Below are 24149 nucleotides of genomic sequence, written 5' to 3' on the forward strand. Positions count from 1 at the left end.
TAGTGGCAGATAGTGGCACTATCTGGTATCACTCGCGAGAATTAACTAACTAAATAAATAAACCACTGGACATAAGCCGAAGCTAAACAAATCCATCTCCATAGATGGATGATGTCGCCGATAAATATTATTCATACTGCATCGAGTGTGGGGCAGGATAAAGTCATTCGTGTTCATGCCTTAGGCAGAGGGGTTCGGTTCGAAAAGTTGAAGACAGTCTCCTGAGCAAGACAGTGAAGCAAGTGGCGCTGTCCCCCGTAAGGCTACCACAAGAGAAAGGTAAGACTAACCATCCAGCGTCGCTAACTGGAAGTGTTTCCTGTGAAACTGCGCTAGTGACCACCCAGGAAGGAAGAAAACGCCAACGCATGAAGTGGAGCATTGAAATCAATACACACGTCATGCAAGCATACTGTGAAATAACCAGGCTACAGATCGATATGACAATGTACAGAACGCAACTACATACCAAGTGGATAGAATAATACCCGGATATTCAGGTCACCGAACAGCGATTAGCAGACCAGAGAAAGACCATCGTCACGAAGAACCTAATAACTCCTGCCATCTTAGAAAAAATCAAGCACGACATCAGCGATCTGCTACAAAGCGCAAAGAATAGTTCAATATGAAACCAGAGGAGAAACAGCAAACCATGGAACCGGAGGAGGAACAGCAAGAAGAAATACAACCCAGAGTAGCTGAAGTGGAAAGAGACGAAGTCATGCTATCCAGAATAGAAGACGAGTGGAAGAAGGCCATAACAGAATTCGAAAGAATGGACCCCACAAGAATCCACGTGATACCTAAGCAGAGTCCAAATAAAATCCTGTGGAGAGGAACAGACCACTTCAATCGGCAAATAATGCCACATTACCTTGACAACAATGGTGCAACGCTGGAGGCTATTCATACATCCGTATACTGTGTTGCCATAACAGCCACTAGGATTAATGGAAAAGAAAAGGGAGACCAGCAGCATAAAAACCGAAAACAGAAGGAATCGCCAGCTTGATAAAGAAGACTTCAGCAAAAGATAGAAGAATTAAGAATCAAGATAGGTTAGTTGACCCAGTAACAACAGGGTAATAGAAGTAAGAAATTGATTGGAAAGGTGAAGAGCATCCTCAAGAGATACAGCGCCCACAGCAAACATGAGACCAGAAATCAGAGAATAGAAGAATACTTAGACACACTGAAGCAGAACCTCCGCGTACTCAGCAAGTGACTACACCGATACAAAGAGAGCGTCCAGAGGAAAATAAACAACCGAATTTTTGATGAGGATCAAAGAGCCTTCTACAGGAAACTGGGTGAAAATGAGAAAGCAGGAAACAGACCACCAGAGAAGAAGACGATCGAAGAGTTCTGAGGAAATATCTGGAGCAGTAAAGTAAGACATAACAGCAAAGTACCTGAATAGAAGAAGAACGGAAGAAAACGAAGGACATACAAGAGATGAGAGAGTGGGAGATTCGAGAAGAAGTAAAACAGTCGATCAGAAACACCCACAACTGTAGAACCTCGGGCATTGATAACATCCACAACTACTGGTACAAGAAGCTCACTTGCACACACAAGCACCTAGCAAAGCCGTTCACTCGAATGATAAGGCACCTGGAGACAGTCCCGAAGTTTCTCACTGAAGGAGTCACATATCTGAAGTCTAAAGATGAAGATACAAGAAACCCGGCGAAATACTAGCCAATCACATGCCTCCCAACGATATACAAGGTCCTGACCAGCTGCATAACTAAGAAGATATCAGACCACTTAGAGAGTCAGAACATAATGGTCGAACAGCAGAAAGGATGCAAGAAGAGGAGCAAAGGATGCAAGGAGCAATTAACCATAGATGCCGCAATTATGGAGCAAGCCTTCAAGAAGCACCGCAACCTAACATCGTTCAGGAGACTGTCTTCAACTTTTCGAAATGCAATTTCGTAGATGCAATTTTGCATCTACATTCACACGTGAGGAATTATTAAGGTTTGAAAATGGCAGAAGGTTATCAAATTGTAGCAGGGTGCTTAATGATCTTGTAATAACTGAGAGCAAAGTGGAAGAGAAATTGTTGAAGTTAAACGTAAGAAAAGCACCTGGGGTGGATGGGATCTATCCAGTTATATTAAAGGAGGCGGCAAGGCAATTAAGCAAACCCTTAGCCATAATTATGAGAGCATCCTTGGACTCAGGGGAGGTTCCCACGGACTGGAGATGTGCAAATTTATCCCCAATTCACAAAGGGGGATCGAAGGATTACACGAGTAATTACAGACCAGTTAGTTTAACTTCTGTTCCGGGTAAAATAATGGAGTCGCTGGTTAATGATGCATTGCAGGATCATCTAGACAAGACTGCAGCAATAATTCAGACACAGCATGGGTTTGTTAAGGGAAAGTCTTGTCTGACAAATTTGATAGGATATTATGATGTGGTTATAAAGGAACTGGATGCAAAAAACAATTTTGATATCATATATTTGGATTTCAGGAAAGCTTTTGACACTGTTGCGCATGGACGACTATTGTACAAATTGGAGCAGAATGGTATTAAGGGTAAGTTGCTACAATGGATAAAAGATGGTTAAGTGCGAGAAGACAGAGGGTGGTAATCAATGGGTGCTGCTCTTCTTGGACTAATGTTATTAGTGGAGTCCCACAGGGTTCGGTGTTAGGTCCACTGTTGTTTTGTATATTTATCAATGATATTGATGAAGGTATATCAGGCTTAATGTCGAAGTTTGCAGATGATACAAAGGTTGGCAGGGTTGTTAATGACAGTAATGGCAGTCTGCTACTGCAACAGGATCTAGGTAATTTGGGCAGATGGGCTAAGAAGTGGCAACTGAAGTTTAACCTTGGCAAATGTAAAGTACTGCATATGGGTAGAAATAACCCCAGAGAAACGTACCAACTGTGTGGTACTACACTTAAGGTGGTAGAAAATGAAAAAGACCTGGGAGCAATTGTGCAGTCAGATATGAAGTTCTCTGAGCAATGCAGACAGGCTGCCAGGGCAGGTCATGGGGTTTTGTCAATGATATATAGGAATTTTGCTAGCAGGGAAAAGGAGGTGATTGTCCCTCTGTATAAGGCAATGGTCAGGCCACGCCTTGAGTACTGCGTACAGGTCTGGAGACCTCATTTTAGGAAGGATGTAGATTTACTTGAGCGGGTACAGAGAAGGGCAACAAGATTGGTGAGGGGAATGAAGGGATCCTCTTACCAAGAGAGGCTTAAGTTCTGCAAATTGCAGTGGCTGGAGACTAGGCACCTGCGCGGTGATCTGATTGAGGTATATAAGGCCTTGAATGGATTGAGCACGCTGAATTCTGATGGGATCCTTCCACTTGTTCAGATTACGAACCTAAGGGGGCATAAATTCAAATTAAGAAAAGACAGATGTAGAATAGATGTGCGGAAATTTGCCTTTAGCCAGCGGGTGGTTAATTGCTGGAACTTCCATCTGTCGTTGTGGAAGTTCATAGCTTGAATAAATTTAAGGAGGAACTGGACAGGCATTTGGAGGGACTGGTGTGATTTTTTTTTTTTTTGGCTGATGCTGCATAAACTCATACATTTGCTTTCTTGCATCACATGCCACTACTACTACTACTACTACTACTACTACTACTATATACGGCCTACATAGATTACCGCACTGCCTTCGACTCAGTACCTCATAGCTGGCTAATAGAGACCCTGAAGATCTACAAGGTCAATCAGATAGTGACAAACTTCCTAGGAGCAACAATGGCCAAAGGGAGTACCACCATTAAGATCGAGACATCACAAGCAGGCCAATCCCCATTAGAAGAGGAATCTTTCAGGGAGCTGCTCTGAGCCCACTGTGGTTCTGTTTAGCACTCAACCCGCTGTCCACCATGCTCAACGGCAGCAAGTATGGATATAACCTCAAAGAAGGAAGAAAGAACCTGTAGACCCTCACCCACCTGATGTACATGGATGATATTTAGCTCTACGCGGGAACCGAGAAGCAACTCTAGCAACTTCTCCGGATCACTGAAGAATTCAACAAGGACATCAGGATGGAATTTGGTCTAGAAAAATGCAAGACCCACACACTGCCCCAGTGAAAATTAGTTGGCCGAAACTACCAGCTGCTGACTGGTAAAGAGATCGAAGCTACGACAGAAGGAGAGACCTACAAATACCTAGAAATGATGCAGGCTGAGCAGTTGGAAAACAAGGAAATGAAGAAGTGCCTGACCAAAAAATATCATCAGAGACTCAGAAGCCTGCTGAAAGCAAAATTGAACGGAGCGAACACAGTTAAAGCTATAAACACCTATGCACCTCCAGTAATAACATACATATTCGGGGTCATAGATTGGACTAACACCGAGCTAGAAGATATCATGCAAAAGACAATGACAATGATGATCAAGAGTTGCCAACACCACCCGAAGTGAGCAGTGGAGAGAATAACAATACCTCGGAAAGAGGGAGGAAGGGGCCAGATAGACCTGACAGAACAACAGAAAACAGCGATAGTTAACCTGAAGGATTTTTTCGAGAACAACACAGCACCACTCCACAGGCCACAAGAAAGGTAGATAAGTGGTATACGCCACTCAACCTAAGCGAGGAAACCCCTCCCGCCCAAACGATACAAGAAACGAAGATAGAAAGATGGGCAAAGAAGACACTCCATGGCAGATACCACAATGACCTCCATCAAGATCACATCGATAACACTGCTTCCAATGCATGGCTCATAAATGGGACGCTCTTTCCACGAGACTGAAGGATTCATGCTAGCCATCCAAGACCAGGTAATCAACACCAGAAACTACAGAAAATACGTTGCAAAGGAGCCCGGAATGTCAGATGACTCATGTCGACGATGCCAGCTGGCCTCAGAAACGATCCAAAACATTACCACGGAGTGTAAAATGATCACCCATACTGAGTACACTCATAGATAAGCGCCTCCGTAGCCAGGTGAGCAGGAGCAGCAGTGTGTAGCACATGCTTCTTGATTAGACCGGGTTCGAGACCGTGAGCCACCAAATATGGAGGATGCGGAAAGGTCAGGAAATGATCACAGCATATCCCCGGAGCAATATGGCCTTAGTTGCTAAGGCTCCTAAAAAACTCGATAACAACAACAATAACAACTCATAGACAAGACCAGATAGCCAGGATAATACTTCAGAAGCTAGCGTGGAAATACCAGTTGACCAAAGAAAGTGTACCATACTACAAGTACAAACCCCAGGCAGTAATAGAGACCCGAACGCACAAGCTGCACTGGGACCGTGCCATAATAACGGATAAGACCATCCCGCACAACAGACCGGACATAACCCTTGTGGACAAGATGGAAAATGCTACCTGATGGACATAGCGGTGCCGAACACTAGCAATGTCCAGAAAACCCACGAGGAAAAAATTAGGAAGTACACGAACCTGAGACATCAGATCAAGGAGATGTAGCATATTCAAGAAGTATCAAACATTCCAATCCTCGTGTCAACCACCGGTATGGTACCAAAGAATATGGTATCAATTAAGGGCACAAAAGGTGATATAGTTGTACACGTTGGCACTAATGACATCAAGAGTAGGAGACCGGCAGAATTACTTAACAAGTACAGGTCACTATTGAAAAAAAGCCGTGAATTAGGGTTGAATTTGAAAGTGTCTGCAATTCTGCCCAGACACGATAGGAGGCAGTATATTATGAGAGCCTTGTCGATCAATTCGGCCCTGGAAAGATTGTGCAAGGCTCAAGGAGTAGAATTTTTTCAGCCAGGACTGTACTTGTTAACAGGAGAGACTGCTTCTACGGAGATGGGATACACTTAAATAGAAAGGGTGCAATAATGTTTGCTGATGGTGTCGAGGCAGTGTTAGGTGGGTCGGAAAACTGATAGCTTGGGGGGATACAAAGACGAATAGATTAACAGTATTGATCCAACGGATCACTTTGCCATTAATCCCAATTTGTTCTAGTTAATATAACAATCTTTCACGGGGAACTGTGTCAAAAGCTTTACTGAAGTCAAGGTAAATAGTGTCAAAGTTATTTCTTGCATTCAACTATTTTATGACTTCTTCAAAATAATTAACCAGATTGGTCAGGCAAGACTTACTCTTCACGAATGTGTGATCGTTTAAGAATACCATTCCTGTTGAGATGATTCTGTACTGGATCCTACTGAATCAGAGATTTGATTTGATCTTACCCACCACTGAATTCAAACTCACTGGTTTATATAGTTGCCTATCACGTCTTTCGCACCTCCTTTGTAGACTAGGGAGTCGTTAGCACTTCTCCAGTCCCAGGAGATCTCTGCGGAGTCTAATGATGTTCCCATTGACATTTTCAAGGGGATCGCCACTCACATGTGGCTTTTTTTAGTATAACAAGATGTACGAGAGGTGTACGATGTTCTTTTCCGAGATGGATTCATCACTTAATTTACAGTTGTCTACCTCCTTTTCAATGATCCCTCGTAGTTCGATTGGTATTTCAATTGTAAAGATCGTTGCAAAATACTTGTTCAACTCGTCTGTCACTTCAGCGGGGCTTTCTATATCCTTTCTAGTTTGATCAAATAAGGATCCTATCTGATTCACTCTCTTCCTTTTTTGTCTTCATGTACGAAAAGAGTTTTTTGTCCCCATTTTTATCTCTATCTGCTAGGCATTCTCGTATTGAGCTTTCGCCTGTGCACTTATAAACTCATATATATTAGTATCTCGCGATAGCCTGTAAGTGCCCCATGCTTTTTTCTTTAGGTTAATTAAACTCTTAACCTATTTGGTCATCCACTTAGCATCTTTCTCTTGTGAAACTTTTTCACTGAATAAATGTATTCGTAGCTCCCGGAATAAATCCTTTGAAGAGTTCCCATAATGAATTTGAATCCAGCAACTTATTGTTTCTCTCCATGGTATCCTCAAACAATCCGCAACCATCTTGGCCATTGGAATCTTACTGTTGATCGAATATAGTAGGGGTGACAAATTCGTCAGACGTACGCTGAACGCAACATTTACCATCCGATGTGTAGAGGTCAAGTTTAGTTTCATCAGAAAATATGACAGATCCTCATTGTTTACTTGTCCAATTAGCATGCTCTTAAGCCCAGGTTAGTCGTTTTTTCCTTATAGATTTTGTCAACAACAGTTTCTTACGAGGTCGATTTGCTTTCAGTCCGCTCATCAAAAGTCCTTGTCGGACAGTTCTATCACTTGAATTTATTGCAGTATATTCCTTTCCCATGGATTTTTAAGTCTGTGGAACTTACACGACGATGACGAGGGCAAGAAAGAAGCTGTAGCCGGGTGGTCAGCGCGAAGGTGCATAAGTACACGTTCCTGGAGTGACCGCTGTTCAAGTCCGTGACTGCTGAATTTGGTGCTGTTTCTTATATTCTCTCTATCTTGTGAACTCCTCTGACCGTGTGGCTGTCCCGGAGTATAAATAGAAAATTTATTTATTTATAGATGCTTCAAAATTTTATACTGTGCTGCAGTATTTTTCATTTTCGGTCAGGTTTCAGATTTTCTTTTGACATCTCCTGTCTTGCATTTCTTTTTCAGTAACTTGAGCATAGCAGAATGGTTAAAACTCACTTTTTCAGCAATATGTCCATAAAATGCCTCCCTACCAGAAACAATAATTACGCTTTTCCTCCTTGGAGTTGTTGTTATTGTAGGGTTTTGGGAGCATCGGCGATTAAGGCCATATTGCTACATATTAATTATCTGTAAATTGCGTGTGTTCTGAGGTCGATTTTGTGTTTGCTGGCCGAAAAACCTTGAGTACGGGAGAAAAATCATGCTACCCTCACCTGAAACCGACTAACTCAGCCACGTTCTGAAAACGGCCCATAAAAATTCTTCACGTCATCGATGGGACTTGAAGTCAGGTCTCTTCTATCCTCTATGGGAAGGACGGCGATTCTACCAACTGTGCCACACACAAGGACTCCTTAGAGTTAATTGAAGGTATGCCATACTACTGCTGAATAGGAAGTGATGACAAATGGCAACGGGTGGCTGCTTTTATAAACAAGATTATGCAATACCACTGTAAAATTACAGAATGATGATACAATATCACTCATCTTTTTCTGAACCTGCAAAACGAAACAAAAAAAGGTCGAAATTCTTATTGAAGTGAATTACATATTCAATTTACACTTAATATTTTGGGAACCTCATCATCATGCTTTAATTCTGAAGGGAGAGAAAGAGAGAGAGAGAGAGAGAGAGAGAGAGAGAGAGAGAGAATTTTAACTAGATTTCTAGACTGGAACAGCACTGTTTTTATTTCCTTTGATTCATAGTTATTGGCTAACCACGTATCGTTCTCCCCCTTTCTCGATTCACACAATTTTACAAATTTTCCAATCATTCATGCTTTCCCCATTCCTAAAAAGTGACCATGCATTCTGCTCTGAACTTTACCAAACCCTCCGCCTCGACCACTTAAAAGGTAGTTTATTCCAATCATTTAAAAGACACCGTCCGAAATCAACTTCAGGAAATCCAGACTACTGTTATTTCCTAAGATTTTATATTGTGAGTCCTAGTTTTTGTTTCTCCCAGTGAAAATATACTTCCCTTGTTTATTTTAGTGATCCTACTCAAGAGTTTATACTGCAATCAAATCTCCCAAAGGTGTCCAGTTTCCAAGTCTTGCAGGGGCCTTAGTTACTGAACACCTTAGGGATATACCTTTTGACCCGTTCTTCACGTGGACATCGGTTTGCACACCTCATGACCCTAGTTTATCTCCTCTGAATTCTCTCAAGAAGCTCTCTTTCGTGCATCTTGTGTAGGATGATCTGAACACAATACTGTATTTCCAATGCTCTCTCACTATCGCTTTATACAGAGACAATGATATCCTTTCTCCTGTTTGCGAAGGTTCCATATATCATATACAGAACATTACGGGTATTCTTTAATATGCACAACAGACTAATAACAAACAAATTCCTGTATTGTTTTTAACTCCTTTCCTCCTTTAGCTTTTGACCACAACCCAAAATGGCATGGTCCTAAAAATGATACTTTCTCTGTTGCCTTTCATCAATATATTGAATGTTCAGAGAGAGAGATAAGAGGAGCAATAACCTAAGAGTAAGGTAGATACGAAGGGCTGAAATCAGGGTAATAGATGGTGGTGCATTCTGAGATGAAATTTAAAATTTTCTCGGTACTCTTGTGCAAAGAAAGAGTTGAAAAGCATTTTTGTGGAAATTTCCATACTCATTTTTGTAAATAAAATTTTTTACTTAACTGTAATGGTTGCTGGATAAAAACCAAAAAACGGCTTATTTTCTTTTTTGAATATCCATTCAAAACATTGCCTGTTCTTCTCATTGTTTGACGATTGTTAGAATCATTTCTTTAAAACATCATAACAATAGATAGCTGATTCAATTGAGAGTTACATATAGCTAATTGTCCAAACACTAATTTTAAATATGCTTATGGCAGATATATTTTCTTTAGCGCTCCAACAAGAGTAACGAGGTAGTCGACCTTTATCGGGAAATAGAATCACAATGACTAACAACGAAGTTGTCAAATGTACCGAACTTGAAGAATTGGATCTTCCAGCTGGAATACTAGATCGATTAACTATGAGACACCTAATGATGCTTGGAAAGGTACTTAGTGATATGGATGAGGAAGGATTAGGAGTAATTGGAGTCCATCAGTTTTCTCTAGGTATGCAGGCAGTTTTGGAAGAGGGTGCTACAGAGGAAGAACTAACAGATTTCTTTCTAAAGATCGATGCACAATGCATAGGGAAGGTGTCATGGCTACAGGTCATGTACCATATCCTTCAGATTTACAACAAGCGAGATCTACTCGATTCTCGATTGGATGTTCTACCTTACAAGTCAAGGATGAAGCCAGTTGATTGCTTTAGTCATTCTCATTCCGTTAAACAAATCACTGTTTACCCAACTATTGCTGGCATCAGGGACGACAGTGCAGGAAACTACGTTGTTATAAGTAGAACTGGAATGCTAGCGTATTTTACCCGTGATTTCAACCTTCTGGAATCCCTTCATATTCAACAAGGTGAAGTGAAGCAGACAGTGGAAGTAACAGCCATGGTGTGTATGCCCCACGTTCGAATGATTGCTGTTTCTACCACTGTGTGGGATATCCGTTTCTACGATAGTAGTCCTGCTGAGTTCGAAAAACATTTTTCGATTGTGGAATGTCCCAGCTGTGTCATGTGTCTGGACTATAATCCATCTGCAAAATACAAACAGAAGAAGGCAGTCCAGTTGATTGAAGGTGACACTGGTGGAAATGTGAATGTTATAACTCTGAGTCTGCAATTTTTCTGTGATCTGAGACGATCTCTCATAATGAAGGAAAATATGGCTCGAGTTCCATTTGCAAAGATCGTAAAGAAACAGATTGAAGGACTGGCTATTTTGAGCTTTCCAAAAGTTCATGATGAGTGGGTACAACGAGTGAAGTTCTTGAAAGCTATTGAAGTGTTCATTTCCTGTGCAAAAACATCGAAGGTGTCCATGTTTCTTTATGATATTAACAAGCGTCACTCTTTCAGATTCTCAAGCCGACTGGGAATTGTTTGTTTCGACTATCTGGAGTCTGAAAATTTTATAATCACTGGAGGAATGGACTATTCGGTTAAGCTTTGGAACCCATTTGTTTGCCAGCGACCTAACTGCGTCCTTTCAGGTCACATGACACCTGTAATGTATGTGATGGCTGATAACGTTAACCAGTTTGTCATTAGTATTAGCAGAGATAAGTATGTAATGATATGGAACGTATTTCGCCAACTTTGTGTGCAAACTATCAATTGCAATAATACGTCTCTAGGCACACGAGACATCACTGCTGCATGTTTTCATCCCAAAGATAGGTGCTTCCTAGTTGGAACCTACCAGATGGGAGTGTTTGAAGTTCAAGAGCAGGACGAAAAGGTAAAATGGAATACACATAGCGGACCAGTGTGTGCAAGTTTGTACAACAGTCTGTTCGAATTTGTTATCACAGGTTCGTACAGCTCAGAAGTTGCAGTATGGAGTTTAATCACTGGAAACAAAATATTTGAATTCAATAAAGTTCATACCGTAATTCGCGAAAATGTGGAATATCCGGTAAAAATAACATCGATGACATTAGATTCGACTCAAAGGCGACTCCTTACTGGTGGTCAGGACGGTATCTTAAAAACTTGGAACTTCAATAGTGGCCTGTGCGTGAGGGAATGGAAAACAAAGAATAATCGTGAGATTACTTCGATCGCATGTGCTCGTAATCATATCTTTGTAGCCGGTTGGAATCGCCGCGTGACCCATTTATATGACAACGGAATCGACACATTTGTTAAAGTTTGGGATGCAAAACACTCTGATGACATCGAGGCAATTGGATGCTATCAGAATAAAATCGTAACAACAGCTTCTTACGATGGAGAAATCATTGTTTGGATCCGTGAGACAGGTAGTGTTAAGTTCCGTATGAGGGATGAAGGGAAACTCTATGGAACGCGAAAACTTACACCTGAACAGGAGGAGAAAACGGAAGAAGAAGAGAGTCAAGACGAGACCAAAGACATCAGCAGAGTGACTGTACAAAGTGACCGAGGGACTAGTTCTCCCGAAGAGAAAAATGAAGAGGAGGAATTCGAAGAAAGCTCGGTGTTCGTTGAAACTATGGCATCGACGGCTTATCTTGATCCGGAGTTTGACCTTTCAAAAGAATTTGGTTTGATTTCCGTTCCAACTATCAATCAATTGCTTGTCCTTCAGAATCGTCGTGTTCGTTGGGACACTGCAACAGTGCTTACCAGCGGAAAAGATGGATTTGTAAGAGCATGGTCAGTTAGTCCTGGAAGTGGATTACTTGGGAGGTTTCACGCCCCAAAGCGTCGCATCGATGGAGTAGTTACCATGGCAACCGACAAGAATAATGAATTTTTGGTTACAGGTATGTCACAAGTTACTAATACTTATAATTGAAGAATATAAAGGAAACATACTCGTATTTTTTCTCTCTATTTTTATCAGATACACATACACATTAGACAAACACTTAGTGAATTAATTAATTAATTATATTTTTGATTGGAATGCTTTTAACTCGTAACTGAACTCGTGTTTTACGTGTCTTACAGGTGACACCTCAGGATATATCAGGGTTTGGTGTCTGCAAAATTACTGCTGCGGTGATGATATTATCGAGTACAATCCAAGCCGTTATCTGCAGAAATTTCAGTACCTCCGTCTCGAGAAAAGAAAACTTCGTTATATTGGATTCTCAGAAACTGTTTACGTATCAGAAGATGATGAAAATCCTCCACGTCCTCCACTGTTGAACTGTTTTCGCGCTCATATGCAGGCCATTATACATGTAGAGTTCGTGGACCAATGGGAAATGTTGGTCTCCAGCAGCAGAGATTGTACAGCTCGTCTGTGGACTTTGGACGGTGGTTACATTGGAACTTTTGGGCAGGAAAAGAAGTGGAATCTTGAAAGTCCTATAGTGTACCCAGATGATGAAATTTGCCCAATCCCTAAAGATATTAGAAGAATGGGTTCTCCCACCACATTCAAGGCAAGAAAATTCTTAAGATTATTGCCTTCATGGCATTAGCACTTAATGATATCATGTGTACATATTTTGAGCATTTCCAAACTGAGTTTTACTCTTTAGTTCTCGGTCTTACTTTGATCCAGAGAATTACCAAATAATTCTATATTAATTCTAAATTTTTTCCTACTGTGACTACTGTTCTTTCTGTTTCTGGAGTGACCTTGCTCAATATCATTGATTTTGATTCTGTTTAAAACAGAATGATTTCGTTAAATTCTCTCTCTCTCTCTCTCACACACACACACAGTTTAGAAGACATGGACATATATGGCTGTTTGCCCATTAATTTGTTGTTCGTTTCTAGCTCGTTTATATTTTGATACACTGGTATTACCCAATACATTCCCCTTAATGTTTCACTTAGTTTTAAAGGATGAAACTGTTTTTCAAGTTTTCAAAAATATAGAGTTTTTTTTTTTTTGAAAAAAAAGACACCTGGTGGCACTTTCCCTCTTGAATTGAAACCTATGTTTCAGAGTTGATCCTTGTTGTTTTGCCGCCTTTTACATCCTCTTATTCAATTAGTATCCTACCTGGTAGCATATCGATTATTATATTTATCCTTCCACACCAAGTGGAAAAGGCGTTCTTTCAAGTATTACCAATCCGGTAGGAATTTATATACGAGGTGTGGCAATTAAAATTCCCTGACTGTTAAAATAAAAAGAAGAACACAAATTGAAGGAGTTCAAAAGTAGTTTTATTCAAAGTAATCTCCGACTGATTGAATGCCCTCATTACACTGTTCTAAAAGTTTCTGAAAAGGGTCAGCAAAGGCGTTCAGAGAGATGATGTTCAGTTCGGTGGTTACATTTTTCTTTATGTCTTCAACATCCTGAAATTTTTTCTTTTAAGGGTAATTTTCACTTTCGGAAAGAGGAAGAAGTCCGCTGATTCTACATCGGAGAGTAGGAGATGTTTGATCTGTACAATGCCATGTTTTGTCAGAAATATCTTTACAACTAGTGCGGAATGGGCGGGCATTTTCATGCAACATGAACCAGCTGCCTTTCTCTCGAAATTACCGCTTCATCTAGGAAATTCGCTTCAATAGTCCTTGAAGCTGTACGTAGAAAGCAGGATTGACTTCTCCCCTTCAGGTGTTAATTCCCCGTGAACACCCTGTTTGTCGAAAAACATTATCGTCATCCTGATCAAGGACTTCTGTAAATGAAACTTTTTGAGTCTTGGTGATGATTTTGAAGTCCATTGAATGCTCTGATGCTTCGTCTCCGGGTCGTATTGAAACAACCACCACGCATCTCTAATGAAAAGACAGTAGAGGAAATTAGGATTACCTTGACAAGTCTTCGTATGATGACACTCATCGTTGCTTTTGCTTGTCTGTAAGGACATGCGGCATAAATTTTGCACACACTTATTTTTACCTAAATATTCATGCAGAATTTGACGAATCGTCTCCTTGTGGCATATTCAACTCATCAGTCATCATTTTGAGGGTCAAACGACGATTCCTTGCCACAATTTTCCGAACTCTTGCAACTCTATCCTCATTTCGATATGTTGACTGAAGCCCATATCTTGAGTCATTTGAAACATCCTGATGCCCATCTTTGACCCGCTTAAACCATTCAAACACACTGGTACGACAACATTTCATCATCAGAAAGAAGCTTTTAACGTTTCATACATTTATGTTGCAGATTTTCCAGTTTAAACCAAAATTTAATATGCCTTCTTGCCCCTTTTGTAAAATCGTACAAAAAATATTTATATACATATTTTTATAAAACTTCGCAAAGTTAGAGAATCTTAGATGAGAGTTGCACATTGTTACCCCGAAATTCAGATTTTTATCCAACAAACAGGCAAACTGACCATGGATACATGCAATTTATAGACAGAATATACTAGTGTCTCAAAAAAAAAAAAAAAAAAACCCGTAAAACAGAGCAAATCAGGTTAATCAATTATTTCTCATTCCACTCCCTATCAACCAGATTTTCAATTTCTACTTCATATCTTTTCTATAGATATCTACACGGGAACTATTCTCCTGAATTAGCATCTGCAATTCTGCCTCCTTCTTCTAGTCAAAATCCACTCAGAGTTTAATTTCAGACTCGTTGAACTAACTTTTCCACTTCCTCATTTATCCTTTCTATTTTTGAATTTCAGAACAACTCTTCTTCTTACGTTTTCCTGAAAACAACAGCCGACAGATATTCCGGTTCAACGTCAACAAGCATCCTATGTTGTCTAAAGAAAGAAAAGAAAAAATTACTGATAAAATGAACTTATCATTTCCAGGATATTTAAATTTGACGCGACATGGTGGTCACTTGGTGATGATGTTCGGAAAGTCCGCATTCCCAAATTCATGGGCATATAAGCTCAACATTGGCAAGATGCAAAATAGAAATTAGATTCCGTCAAGCGTTATTTTTCATATCTAGATTTTTTGTGGGGAGGACGATGACGGGAATCCTCCTCCCCACCGGATGAAAAAGATGTGAGTTTGAATTCTGTCAATAACGCGAGGAATGTTTATCAGTTTGTTTTTTTTTCACAAGGTGGCTGTGTTATTCGGTCTTAGGCAATGGTTGCATGGTCTTATCTTCCTGAAGTCCGCGTGTTTTGTCCAGCAAACATCAAGCCAACCACAGAACAAATGCAATTTAGAGACACAATATATACTGACGCTCCATAGTCTTAGTTGCTTAGGAGCTTAATATTCACACACTAGTATTAATAAGAATTTTACTTGATTCGTGTTTTTTACATTGATATGGCGATCACGTGGGGACCGTTCCCCAACTTGGCAGAGGAGGGGACCAGGATTTATAGTTTCCTCTCCGTGCTACCATTAAAAATTCTGAGACAAAAAATTTCCTCAGCGAATTCATCGGAATTCAACAGCAAAATGGTGGATTGGAAGTCAGGAATACTCGAAGCTAAATTTGAAACAAAAATCCTCCATAATATTAGAAAAGACGTTTATTGTACAGGGTGATCATAAAGTCTTGCACCGGTTTTAAATTTTAATAACTAAAGATATACAAATAAAGGAACTATTTAGTAAAAATTATATGAAAGTTCAAGTATTAAAGTTTTATTCTTAATGCAGTTTTTAATTATCACACTTCGAAGGCTGTCATCATTGTTGATTGATTCGGGGTGTCCCAGATCGTGGTTTGTCATTAACTGATCCCTTTTTCATCCAACTACTTATTGACTTTTTATGGGGTGCATCGTTTTTATAATGCGTAGTGAACTTTCTTCTCACAGTTGTTATTGAATTAAACTCTGCAAGCCAAAGCACACAGTTAACTTTTCTTCAATTGTCGCCATTTGGAGCCATTCAATATCTTGTAAGGACCCGTCCTTACAACTGTTATTAATAATGGGTGTCATTGATGTTGGAAAATTATTAGTGAATACTAATTAATTTAATACAGACAACCATTATAAATATATCAGGTCAAAACTATATAACAGAATTCGAATAGGATAATTCAGAAAGGTCCCAGGTTTAATTGTGCTCGTTTCGCCCATTATTTTAAGCAAGAGGAAGATTAACGTAGCAACGGGGGGAAAGCGTTTCGAACACGCGATACAATTAGAAACACCGATGGAGCAGTCCGTAGTTAATGAGCACAGATCAGAGTCAACATTTCGTCCCTAAAGAACAATGAGCCGAAACAAAAACACAATTAAGATAGAGATGGAGCTCAGTAATTGAGGTACTCAAGAAATTGAGTGCACATTTTAAAAATTTCATGGGGGGCAATTAACGACAGGTGTAGCAAGACAAATACACGGCGTAGATGGGCAAACACAAAGAAGATCGAGAAACTTCCGGAACTTCTGGTCACCTTTCTAGAAAGTTCCAGAAATTGCTGGAAACCGGAAGCTCCCTCTAAAAAGGATGGAAGACACGCCCACGGAAGAGTAAAGGAGACGAATGGGAATTAAAGGGAAAGGGATGTACAGGCCAGCGATTGGTCAGAGAGAAAAGCGTAGGAAATTTTGAAATTCAGAGTAAAGAAAGAAAGAGTTTTTCTGAGGAGTCTTGTGGAGTATGTGTAGGAAGACAGTCGTGTGGCAGAGTCGTTGTTGAGTTTTGGGTGGCGGTGAAAGGTTTTGGAGAGGCGGTCGGAGGAATGGGAAGGAAATATTTCTTGTGAGTAATTTATGTAAGTCTAAAGTTGGAGAAAGAATGTGTCCACGTAGAAGAATGAAGATACAGCAGTAGCCAATGAATACAGCACAGTGAGAGAAGCTGATGCAATTCATAGAGAAGGAAGGAGAAGAACGCCCAAGGAGAATTCTAGAGGCAGGATACTCAACTGAGCAGTGATGAGCGACAGGCCGACCCTAAAATTTTCGCAGTGCCAGATACGGATGCAGCGCTGACCGATGACGTAAGAAAGGATCCTTATTCAACTCAGCAGAGCAGTGCCTACGAGAGAGCGAACCTCAGATAGATTGATATATTCCAAGGATGAACAACCGCCCACCTTCTAGTCTACGCCGTTATGTAGATGGCTATGGTAGCCCAGAATAGAGAGAACACTCGGAAAACTGAGTAAGTGATAGTTAAGTACGGAAAAATCTCAAGTTAGTGAAGGAAGGACTCTAAAGGAAATACTTAATCTATGGGTGAAAACTAAACGTAATTGCACCCATGTACACAGAGTTGTAGAGAAATTAATGTGTAGGACCTTATGGTAAAAGTTAATTAGTGGGTAGAAAGGATACCTTGATATAATAGTTAATTTTGGGGGAATGACTAATTAGGTAACAATGGATTGTAGTTGAATGTTAAATTATAGTGAATTTGGATTTATTAAGAGTATAACTTAGCGTGATAGTAATTGTTTAAACGGATAAAATACTGATTGAGTGTCTAGCTAATTAAAGAATTATTGGATTAGATATACGGGAAGATTGTTAATTATATTGGTTGATTATGAATGATGAACAGATTGTGGTTGAGGAAAGGATTTTCTAACTGAGATATATATATATATATATATATATATATATACAAATTTGTATATAGCTACTTGTAATTGTTTATTCTCATACTGAAAGCTACCTGTAGACTTACTAGGACAGTTGATTAGTAGGAAAGCTGATGTAAGGATTATGAGATGTAATGAACTCCTAGATCTGTTAGAACCCTAGGATGAGGCACACGAAGAACATAATGATATATATATATATATGTATAAACTTTTGTAGTTTGAATTACAAGGATATTTACACAGATAAGGCCTAGCAGTCTAACAAAGCCACACATAATAAAGTTAACAGTTAATTGTAGCTATTGATTGAAATGTATATAATGTCAATAAATATTATTATGTTTTGGTACTTATGTGTCTGTCAGTCATTTTGAACTTCAGCCAGTCCAGAGGAGGAATACCTAAATTATTGAGACCCCCTAGAGTCTAGAATCTTCTGGGAGATTACAAGTCAGGTGTAAAGTGGGAGGGGACAAAACGGGGGCATAGTAGAGTACAGGGAATAATTAAATAAGTCTTATAGCATTGAGGAACAAATTAAATAAATAAAGGTTATATATAATATATAAAAATAAATTAAATAAAAAAAAGACTTATAGAATAAGGGAGTTGGAAGTTGCAAGATAAAAAAATAAAATTGTTGATGAAAAGGGATAGATAAAGAACAGATATATAAAAAAAATATAAAATATATATAAATATAATAAACACAAATAACATTTCCCCCCACAATCTGAAAATAAAAGAAATTGATAAAATATTAAATATAAATATAACAAAAGAAAAATCAGATTTACATGGATGATAATATATAAAGAACTTTAAGACTTGAACTTTCATATATTTTTTATTGAATGGTTCTGTCATTTGGATGTATAACTTTAGTTATTAAAATTTAAAACCAGTGCAGGACTTCGTGACCACCCTGTATTTCAATATTTTCAGTTTAGCTTCATTGAAGCATAGGATGTAGTCCACCAGTTTTCCTCTCCGTCCTCTCCCTTCACCCAAACACTGCTAACTACAGCTGTCAGTTATGGAGAAAAAAATTGCATATCGAATTCCTCTGGTCTATGACGCGTGAATTAGCAACTGTTGGAGTAAGGCCTTCTCGGGGCTGATAGGCACTAACAGTTAGGGGTAACTTTGCTTGTAGCCACATCGCCCAACCGGGCGGCGTAGCCTCGTGACATAGACCGTGGTTCCAGCTCATGCGATTGCTAATTAAGGTTAATCATCGCATCTTTGGTAAAAATGATCACTTTTGAGCTCCTCTGATCTAGACAGTCGTTAGAGTTTAAATAGAACATTACATACTTCCCACAGGCATTAGCAGCATGGATTCCAGAAGTGGAAACCAGACAGGAAACAGACGAATAATGAATGTTCCAAATGAACCGGATCAGTTGGATCAGACATTGAGATTTATTGAGAATTACATGCGGGAGTTATTGTATTAACAATCTCTGTATAAGATTATTTTATTATTTCTCTCATATGAATACTTAGAATAAGAAAAACAGTATTACCCAAAGGATTACCAGTAGATTACCTAAAGTTACCGCCGACTTATCCTATAGAAACAATAGGCACGTCTCTACTGGGTGATCTGGAACTGCAAATCAGACTTCAAGCAATAAGGGCGACAGCATACAGTACCAAATTGCGTTAGTTACATCGACACATTTATCTCTCCATCTCCTCGTTACCTCGGCCTAATCTGACTTCTTTCACAAAAAATATCCTCAGATAGAGCGAAGAGAGCCTTCTTTCTAATTTTATTCTCTGCTGTCGTTTACTAGACGCTGATTCGTTCTCAATACTGCCTTCCCTACTTCGTTCATTTGGCGTTTCAGAAAGTTTCCTGATGCAGTAGAAAGCAGTTAGCCAATCGTTCTTATCGGTGATCACGTGTTCACTCGATTCTACCCTGTTTCTTAGTAGTGCATAAAATATGTAGCAAGTTGGCAGCGTGCCACCCAATGCGATAGCCAGTCCTCGATTATTTTAGAAACGTGTGCGTGCGCAACTTTTTTTTTAGTTCATGATTCCATACATTTTATTGCCCATTTTAGACCCCAGTTGTGCTTATAGTCTACTATTAATGTTTATTTTTGAATAAGTTAAATGTTTTAACTAAGGTTTTCATTTTGCTACAGAAATAAGGTTTTCATTTTGCTATTGGCAGGATGCGAACCGGGAAGAATGAGTGCCAATCATTAGAGCCATCAAATAAACAAACTTTTATTTTATTTATTTATTTATTATTATTATTTTTTTGTACTAGAATAGTACTATTCTGGACCGACTATGGTAACATCCTGGTATATTTTTTAAGGAACCAGGACTCACTCTGTGTCTTTATTTGTAGAAGGATCCAGTTTAAGGGATTATTGAACTTTCATCTTCAATTATTTAATCGAAGCGTCAGGGCAACTTAGGCCACAAGGCATAGGAAATACTATAGAACAAGGCATAATATTTTATCTGTAAAGAAATCCTTCCTTATCGTTTTACTGCATATGATTCTATAATATGACCCTCAATTCTGAAGAAGCGCGTCATTTCTTTTATAGAGTTAAAAAAAAAGGCTTCCATTAAACAACTTATAACAACGTTACAAAAAAAAGAAAAGAAAAAAAAAATTATTAAATAGAAAGCAGATTCTGTAACAGTCAGAATGCTTTTTGAAGATCTCTAAACAGCATTGAAATAATATTAAACTGTCTCAAGATAGGGATTTAAAATATCTAGCATTAATTAGAAATATCCAAAGGCGGAAATCTAAATTATAATGAATTATTTTGTGTTCTCTCTTTCTGGCTTGGCTTTTAAGAGCGAGTATCGTTTCTTTTGCAGGTGATCAACAGAGGTTCTTGTCCACGTTGGAACAAATCATTAAAACTCCTTGTTCACTGCATAAAAACTGGAAGAGTAAATTTTCCTTGGATGAAAAAATTAAAGAAAGCTGAACCGAGTGTGGAAGAAGCCGGAGCGAAAGAAGAAAAAAAGAAGAAAAGATTGACGGATATACTAGGGAAATTTCATGTCACCAGACGGCACCATCATCCGCTTCCTCCAATTGCTCCATTTTATGAAATCGGCAAAAAGGTATGTTATCGCATCTCATATAGTTGAGGTATTTGTTTATGATATTGTCCAGACCACTCTGGTCAATAGTGTATTATATTTGCAAAATATATATGTTATTTTGAGGAAGGGTAATGTGCTTGTGGAATGAAAAAATTCCTCTCTACCAATACATCTGTGCTTGAGAACAGCTCATATCAAATATTCGTGAGCACCACTAATGAATAAAACCATTTCGCCTTGTCCTTGCCCAAATTCTGCATTCCAGTTCATACTAAAGATGGTCACTTAGGTTGGGGTCGATGATGTGCTTGCTGGCCAGGGCAACGTTCAGATGTAAACGTTCAGATGAAAGGTGTACGGGACGTTTCCATAAAAATTTCTACAATGTAGGCACACAGAATTGTTATCAACCACAATCAGGTCCAACTTTAAATTTATAATCTTGTAGACTATCGCAAGGTGTAGTCCTCTCACGAATGCTGTTTTCTGCAGCTCCGAATCCTTTTTCAATGCCTATGGCAACATGACTTCGTATGCCGACTATCTGAACCTTTTTATCTTCTGAAATACTACAACATATGGAAGAAAAGGCTAATTTGGAAGCCTCCAAAATTTTTGTAAATCTTGAAATTTATTTCGAATAGTTAGGTTCTGATTATTCACATTAAATCAGCTCAAATATCGTTCACCAAGGAACGTATTCTGAATAACATATCATAATTTACATTCAAGGCAAAACCATCCAAAAGACCTCTCAATGCCAAAGTTTTGAGAAACTTTGGTTTGATGATCCAGATAGGATCATCAAACAGATGCTTACAGGAATTGCAGAGCCTAATATAATTATTTCTTGCAACGGATTTACAGATCAGACAGCAGAGGTGAAGAGAGCGATGTGATAGAGGCATCTGCTTGGCACAGAGTACTGGATCCTGAGGTGGCTGAACAAGCGGCCTTTTACCATCTCAAGGCCTCTCTTCACATCACTTTCCATGAAGTTTATCATCACTTGCAATAGTGTACAAATTCTGGTCAAACTCATCTCCCTCTAGACGCATCCAACCTCTGGTTCCTGATTCCCGGCCCTTACGACGACCTGAATGCTTTATCTACGAAACACAACCAACAGCTCCAATCCAAACATAAAGCCATCGGATGCATGACCCAATGTTCCCAGTCAATATCACAGCAACTGTTCACTATCTTCAGCAGCTCTCCACGGCCAAGCCCTATGGAAAAACAAATTTTAATGAGCTGTATAAATTTTTATCATACCGGTAAAGCAAAAGCAGAGATGCTATTTGTGAGAATTCGAGGCTCTTGAATTCTTGTCTACAGAAACATTAAAAATATAAACAAAAAACACCTGTAACAAATTTTAAGTGTTTCTTTTTTATTATTCGACTTAGACTTCCGTGGTCTGTACAGACTCCAGCTAATTCGTTCTTGGATAATCGAGAGTCTGATAATTGATTTTATAATTAAAAGTTAATCTATTGAACTCTGTTTAATTATCACGATCTTACTGATTTGTATATTCATAGTTTTAGACATGTTAGATTTGAGTTTAGATCAATGGAAATATCTAGAACATTATACATGTAATTGCCCTTCCCACTACTTTTTGACGTGAATGGAGTAATAAAGTTGTCCTATTTTATGCAGGTGGGGAAGGCTAAGTACTGACGATTGACACATTTATCGAATATGTATGTAATACAAATACAATAGAAATCTTAATGATAAATCAGGATATGTGTGTCCTACATGTGATGTTATAATCGGGAGCAAGGGCAAAGTGCCCTTTCCTGAACAAGGTTATTTTGTGATTAATTCATATACACATATCATCACTTCCTTCCTCTTTAAGTTATAAATGCATCGGGTTAATTTAATAACTCTATTGGTGCTTGTCATTTTTTTTTGCTTGAAATATTCCTTTCTTACACGCAGGTGAATGTATATCAGCACATGAGTCCTCCTCGTTTGGAGCCGCTTCGTGATCCAGTTCTTTCTCCCGAAGTTCGCAGGGCTCTTCAAAAACATTTTATGGTTGGAGCCAAAGAGAAAAGAAAGAGACGAAAGAGTGTTACATTTGGAAAGCCCACATCAAGTCGAAACAGAGGACAAAGTCCACAGCCGCAAAACGACAATAAATCAAGCAATCAAAATTAACATTGTTTTAAAACTAAGCGATATTAGGTATAAATAGATTATCTATTGAAATTTAAATATATTGCACAAGATACAGACCTTTCAAAATTTCTTAAGTTTGTAGTGAAGTCAAATAATATTTTACTGCCAGTTTAGACAATATATTTCAAAAGTTCCAGATAGGGCGCATTAAAGAAAATATGTGATGTATACGAAAAAAAAGCAAATATCTGTTGTGATAGATAAATATATGTAAAATTTTGATAAAAAAAGTAAAATAAAATATATATTTCTAATATAACCATTGTTAAATAGATCTATTCAATTTTTAATCATCGATAGCTTTTATTTACGTCCTCTCGCTTAGCACAAAAGACCTGAGTTCAAATCTCGTCGATGATGTGTGGAATTTTTATGGGCCCTTTTCACAACGTGGTAAGTTAGTCGGCCTCAGAAGAGGGCAGCATGGCCTTTTTCTCAGGAAACTCGGAATTTTCGTCCATCAAACAGCAAATCGACCACAGAACAAACAATTATACGCAACTCAATAAAACCAAAGTCACAAATGCGCCTAAAACCCTACAACAAACAAACAAAACAAATGTTTTATTTAATAATTTAGTACACCTGTGGATATTTCAAGCGCAATTACTACGTATTACATTATATTACAAAATAATTAATTTTGAAAATAAGTCTACGTTATGCCATTGCACGATATTTCCGAGCTCATGCTATTGAAGAGTGTTCAATAGTCTTGTGTTGAAGCGCGTTCTCCAGGGACAGCAGTTCACAACTCAAGTAAAATTCCCGGAGGTGGGTAATGACTCGAAGTTTGTTTTCATAAAACATCTCACGCATTCTCAATACGACTGAGCTCTGCATACAGAGTACTATGTATTCAGGAAATATCCTCTCTCTAAAGAAAATATTCCCCAATCGGCTTTATTTATTTATGGGTGAGAGCATTATTTTCCACTAGAAGGAAGCTGGGAAAGGTTACTTTACCCCTAAAACTCTAGTGTAGTGTTCAAGGTTTTTATCCTTATATCCAAAAGCAGTCACAGTCCTTTTTCTAATATGTGCAGCTCTGTATATTATTATTATTATTATTATTATTATTATTATTATTATTAGGATTTATTCCGTTATTACAACGTGTAAGATGTAGATCTTACAAATTAAAATAGAAATATTGGTTTTGCTAAAATAAATCGAAGTAGGGCAATGGAAAGTGATCTCTGTGGTGAAGGGGAGAAAGTCGTGAGTTGTG

The 24149-nt window shown here is 38.7% G+C and overlaps 1 protein-coding gene across 1 annotated transcript; it reads left to right on the plus strand.

The window, feature by feature from the left end:
• Positions 1-9553: 9553 nt before the first annotated feature.
• LOC150088584 (WD repeat-containing protein on Y chromosome-like) lies at positions 9554-22897 on the plus strand. Its single transcript, XM_090370240.1, has 4 exons — positions 9554-11972; positions 12160-12599; positions 20489-20740; positions 22676-22897. Exons 1-4 carry the CDS (start codon positions 9554-9556, stop codon positions 22895-22897), a joined length of 3333 nt encoding a protein of 1110 aa, XP_090226366.1.
• Positions 22898-24149: the final 1252 nt, after the last annotated feature.

This window comes from Mastigoproctus giganteus, chromosome 3 (assembly GCF_048544385.1).
Source record: "Mastigoproctus giganteus isolate SK-2022 chromosome 3, ASM4854438v1, whole genome shotgun sequence".
NCBI lineage: Eukaryota > Metazoa > Arthropoda > Arachnida > Uropygi > Thelyphonidae > Mastigoproctus > Mastigoproctus giganteus.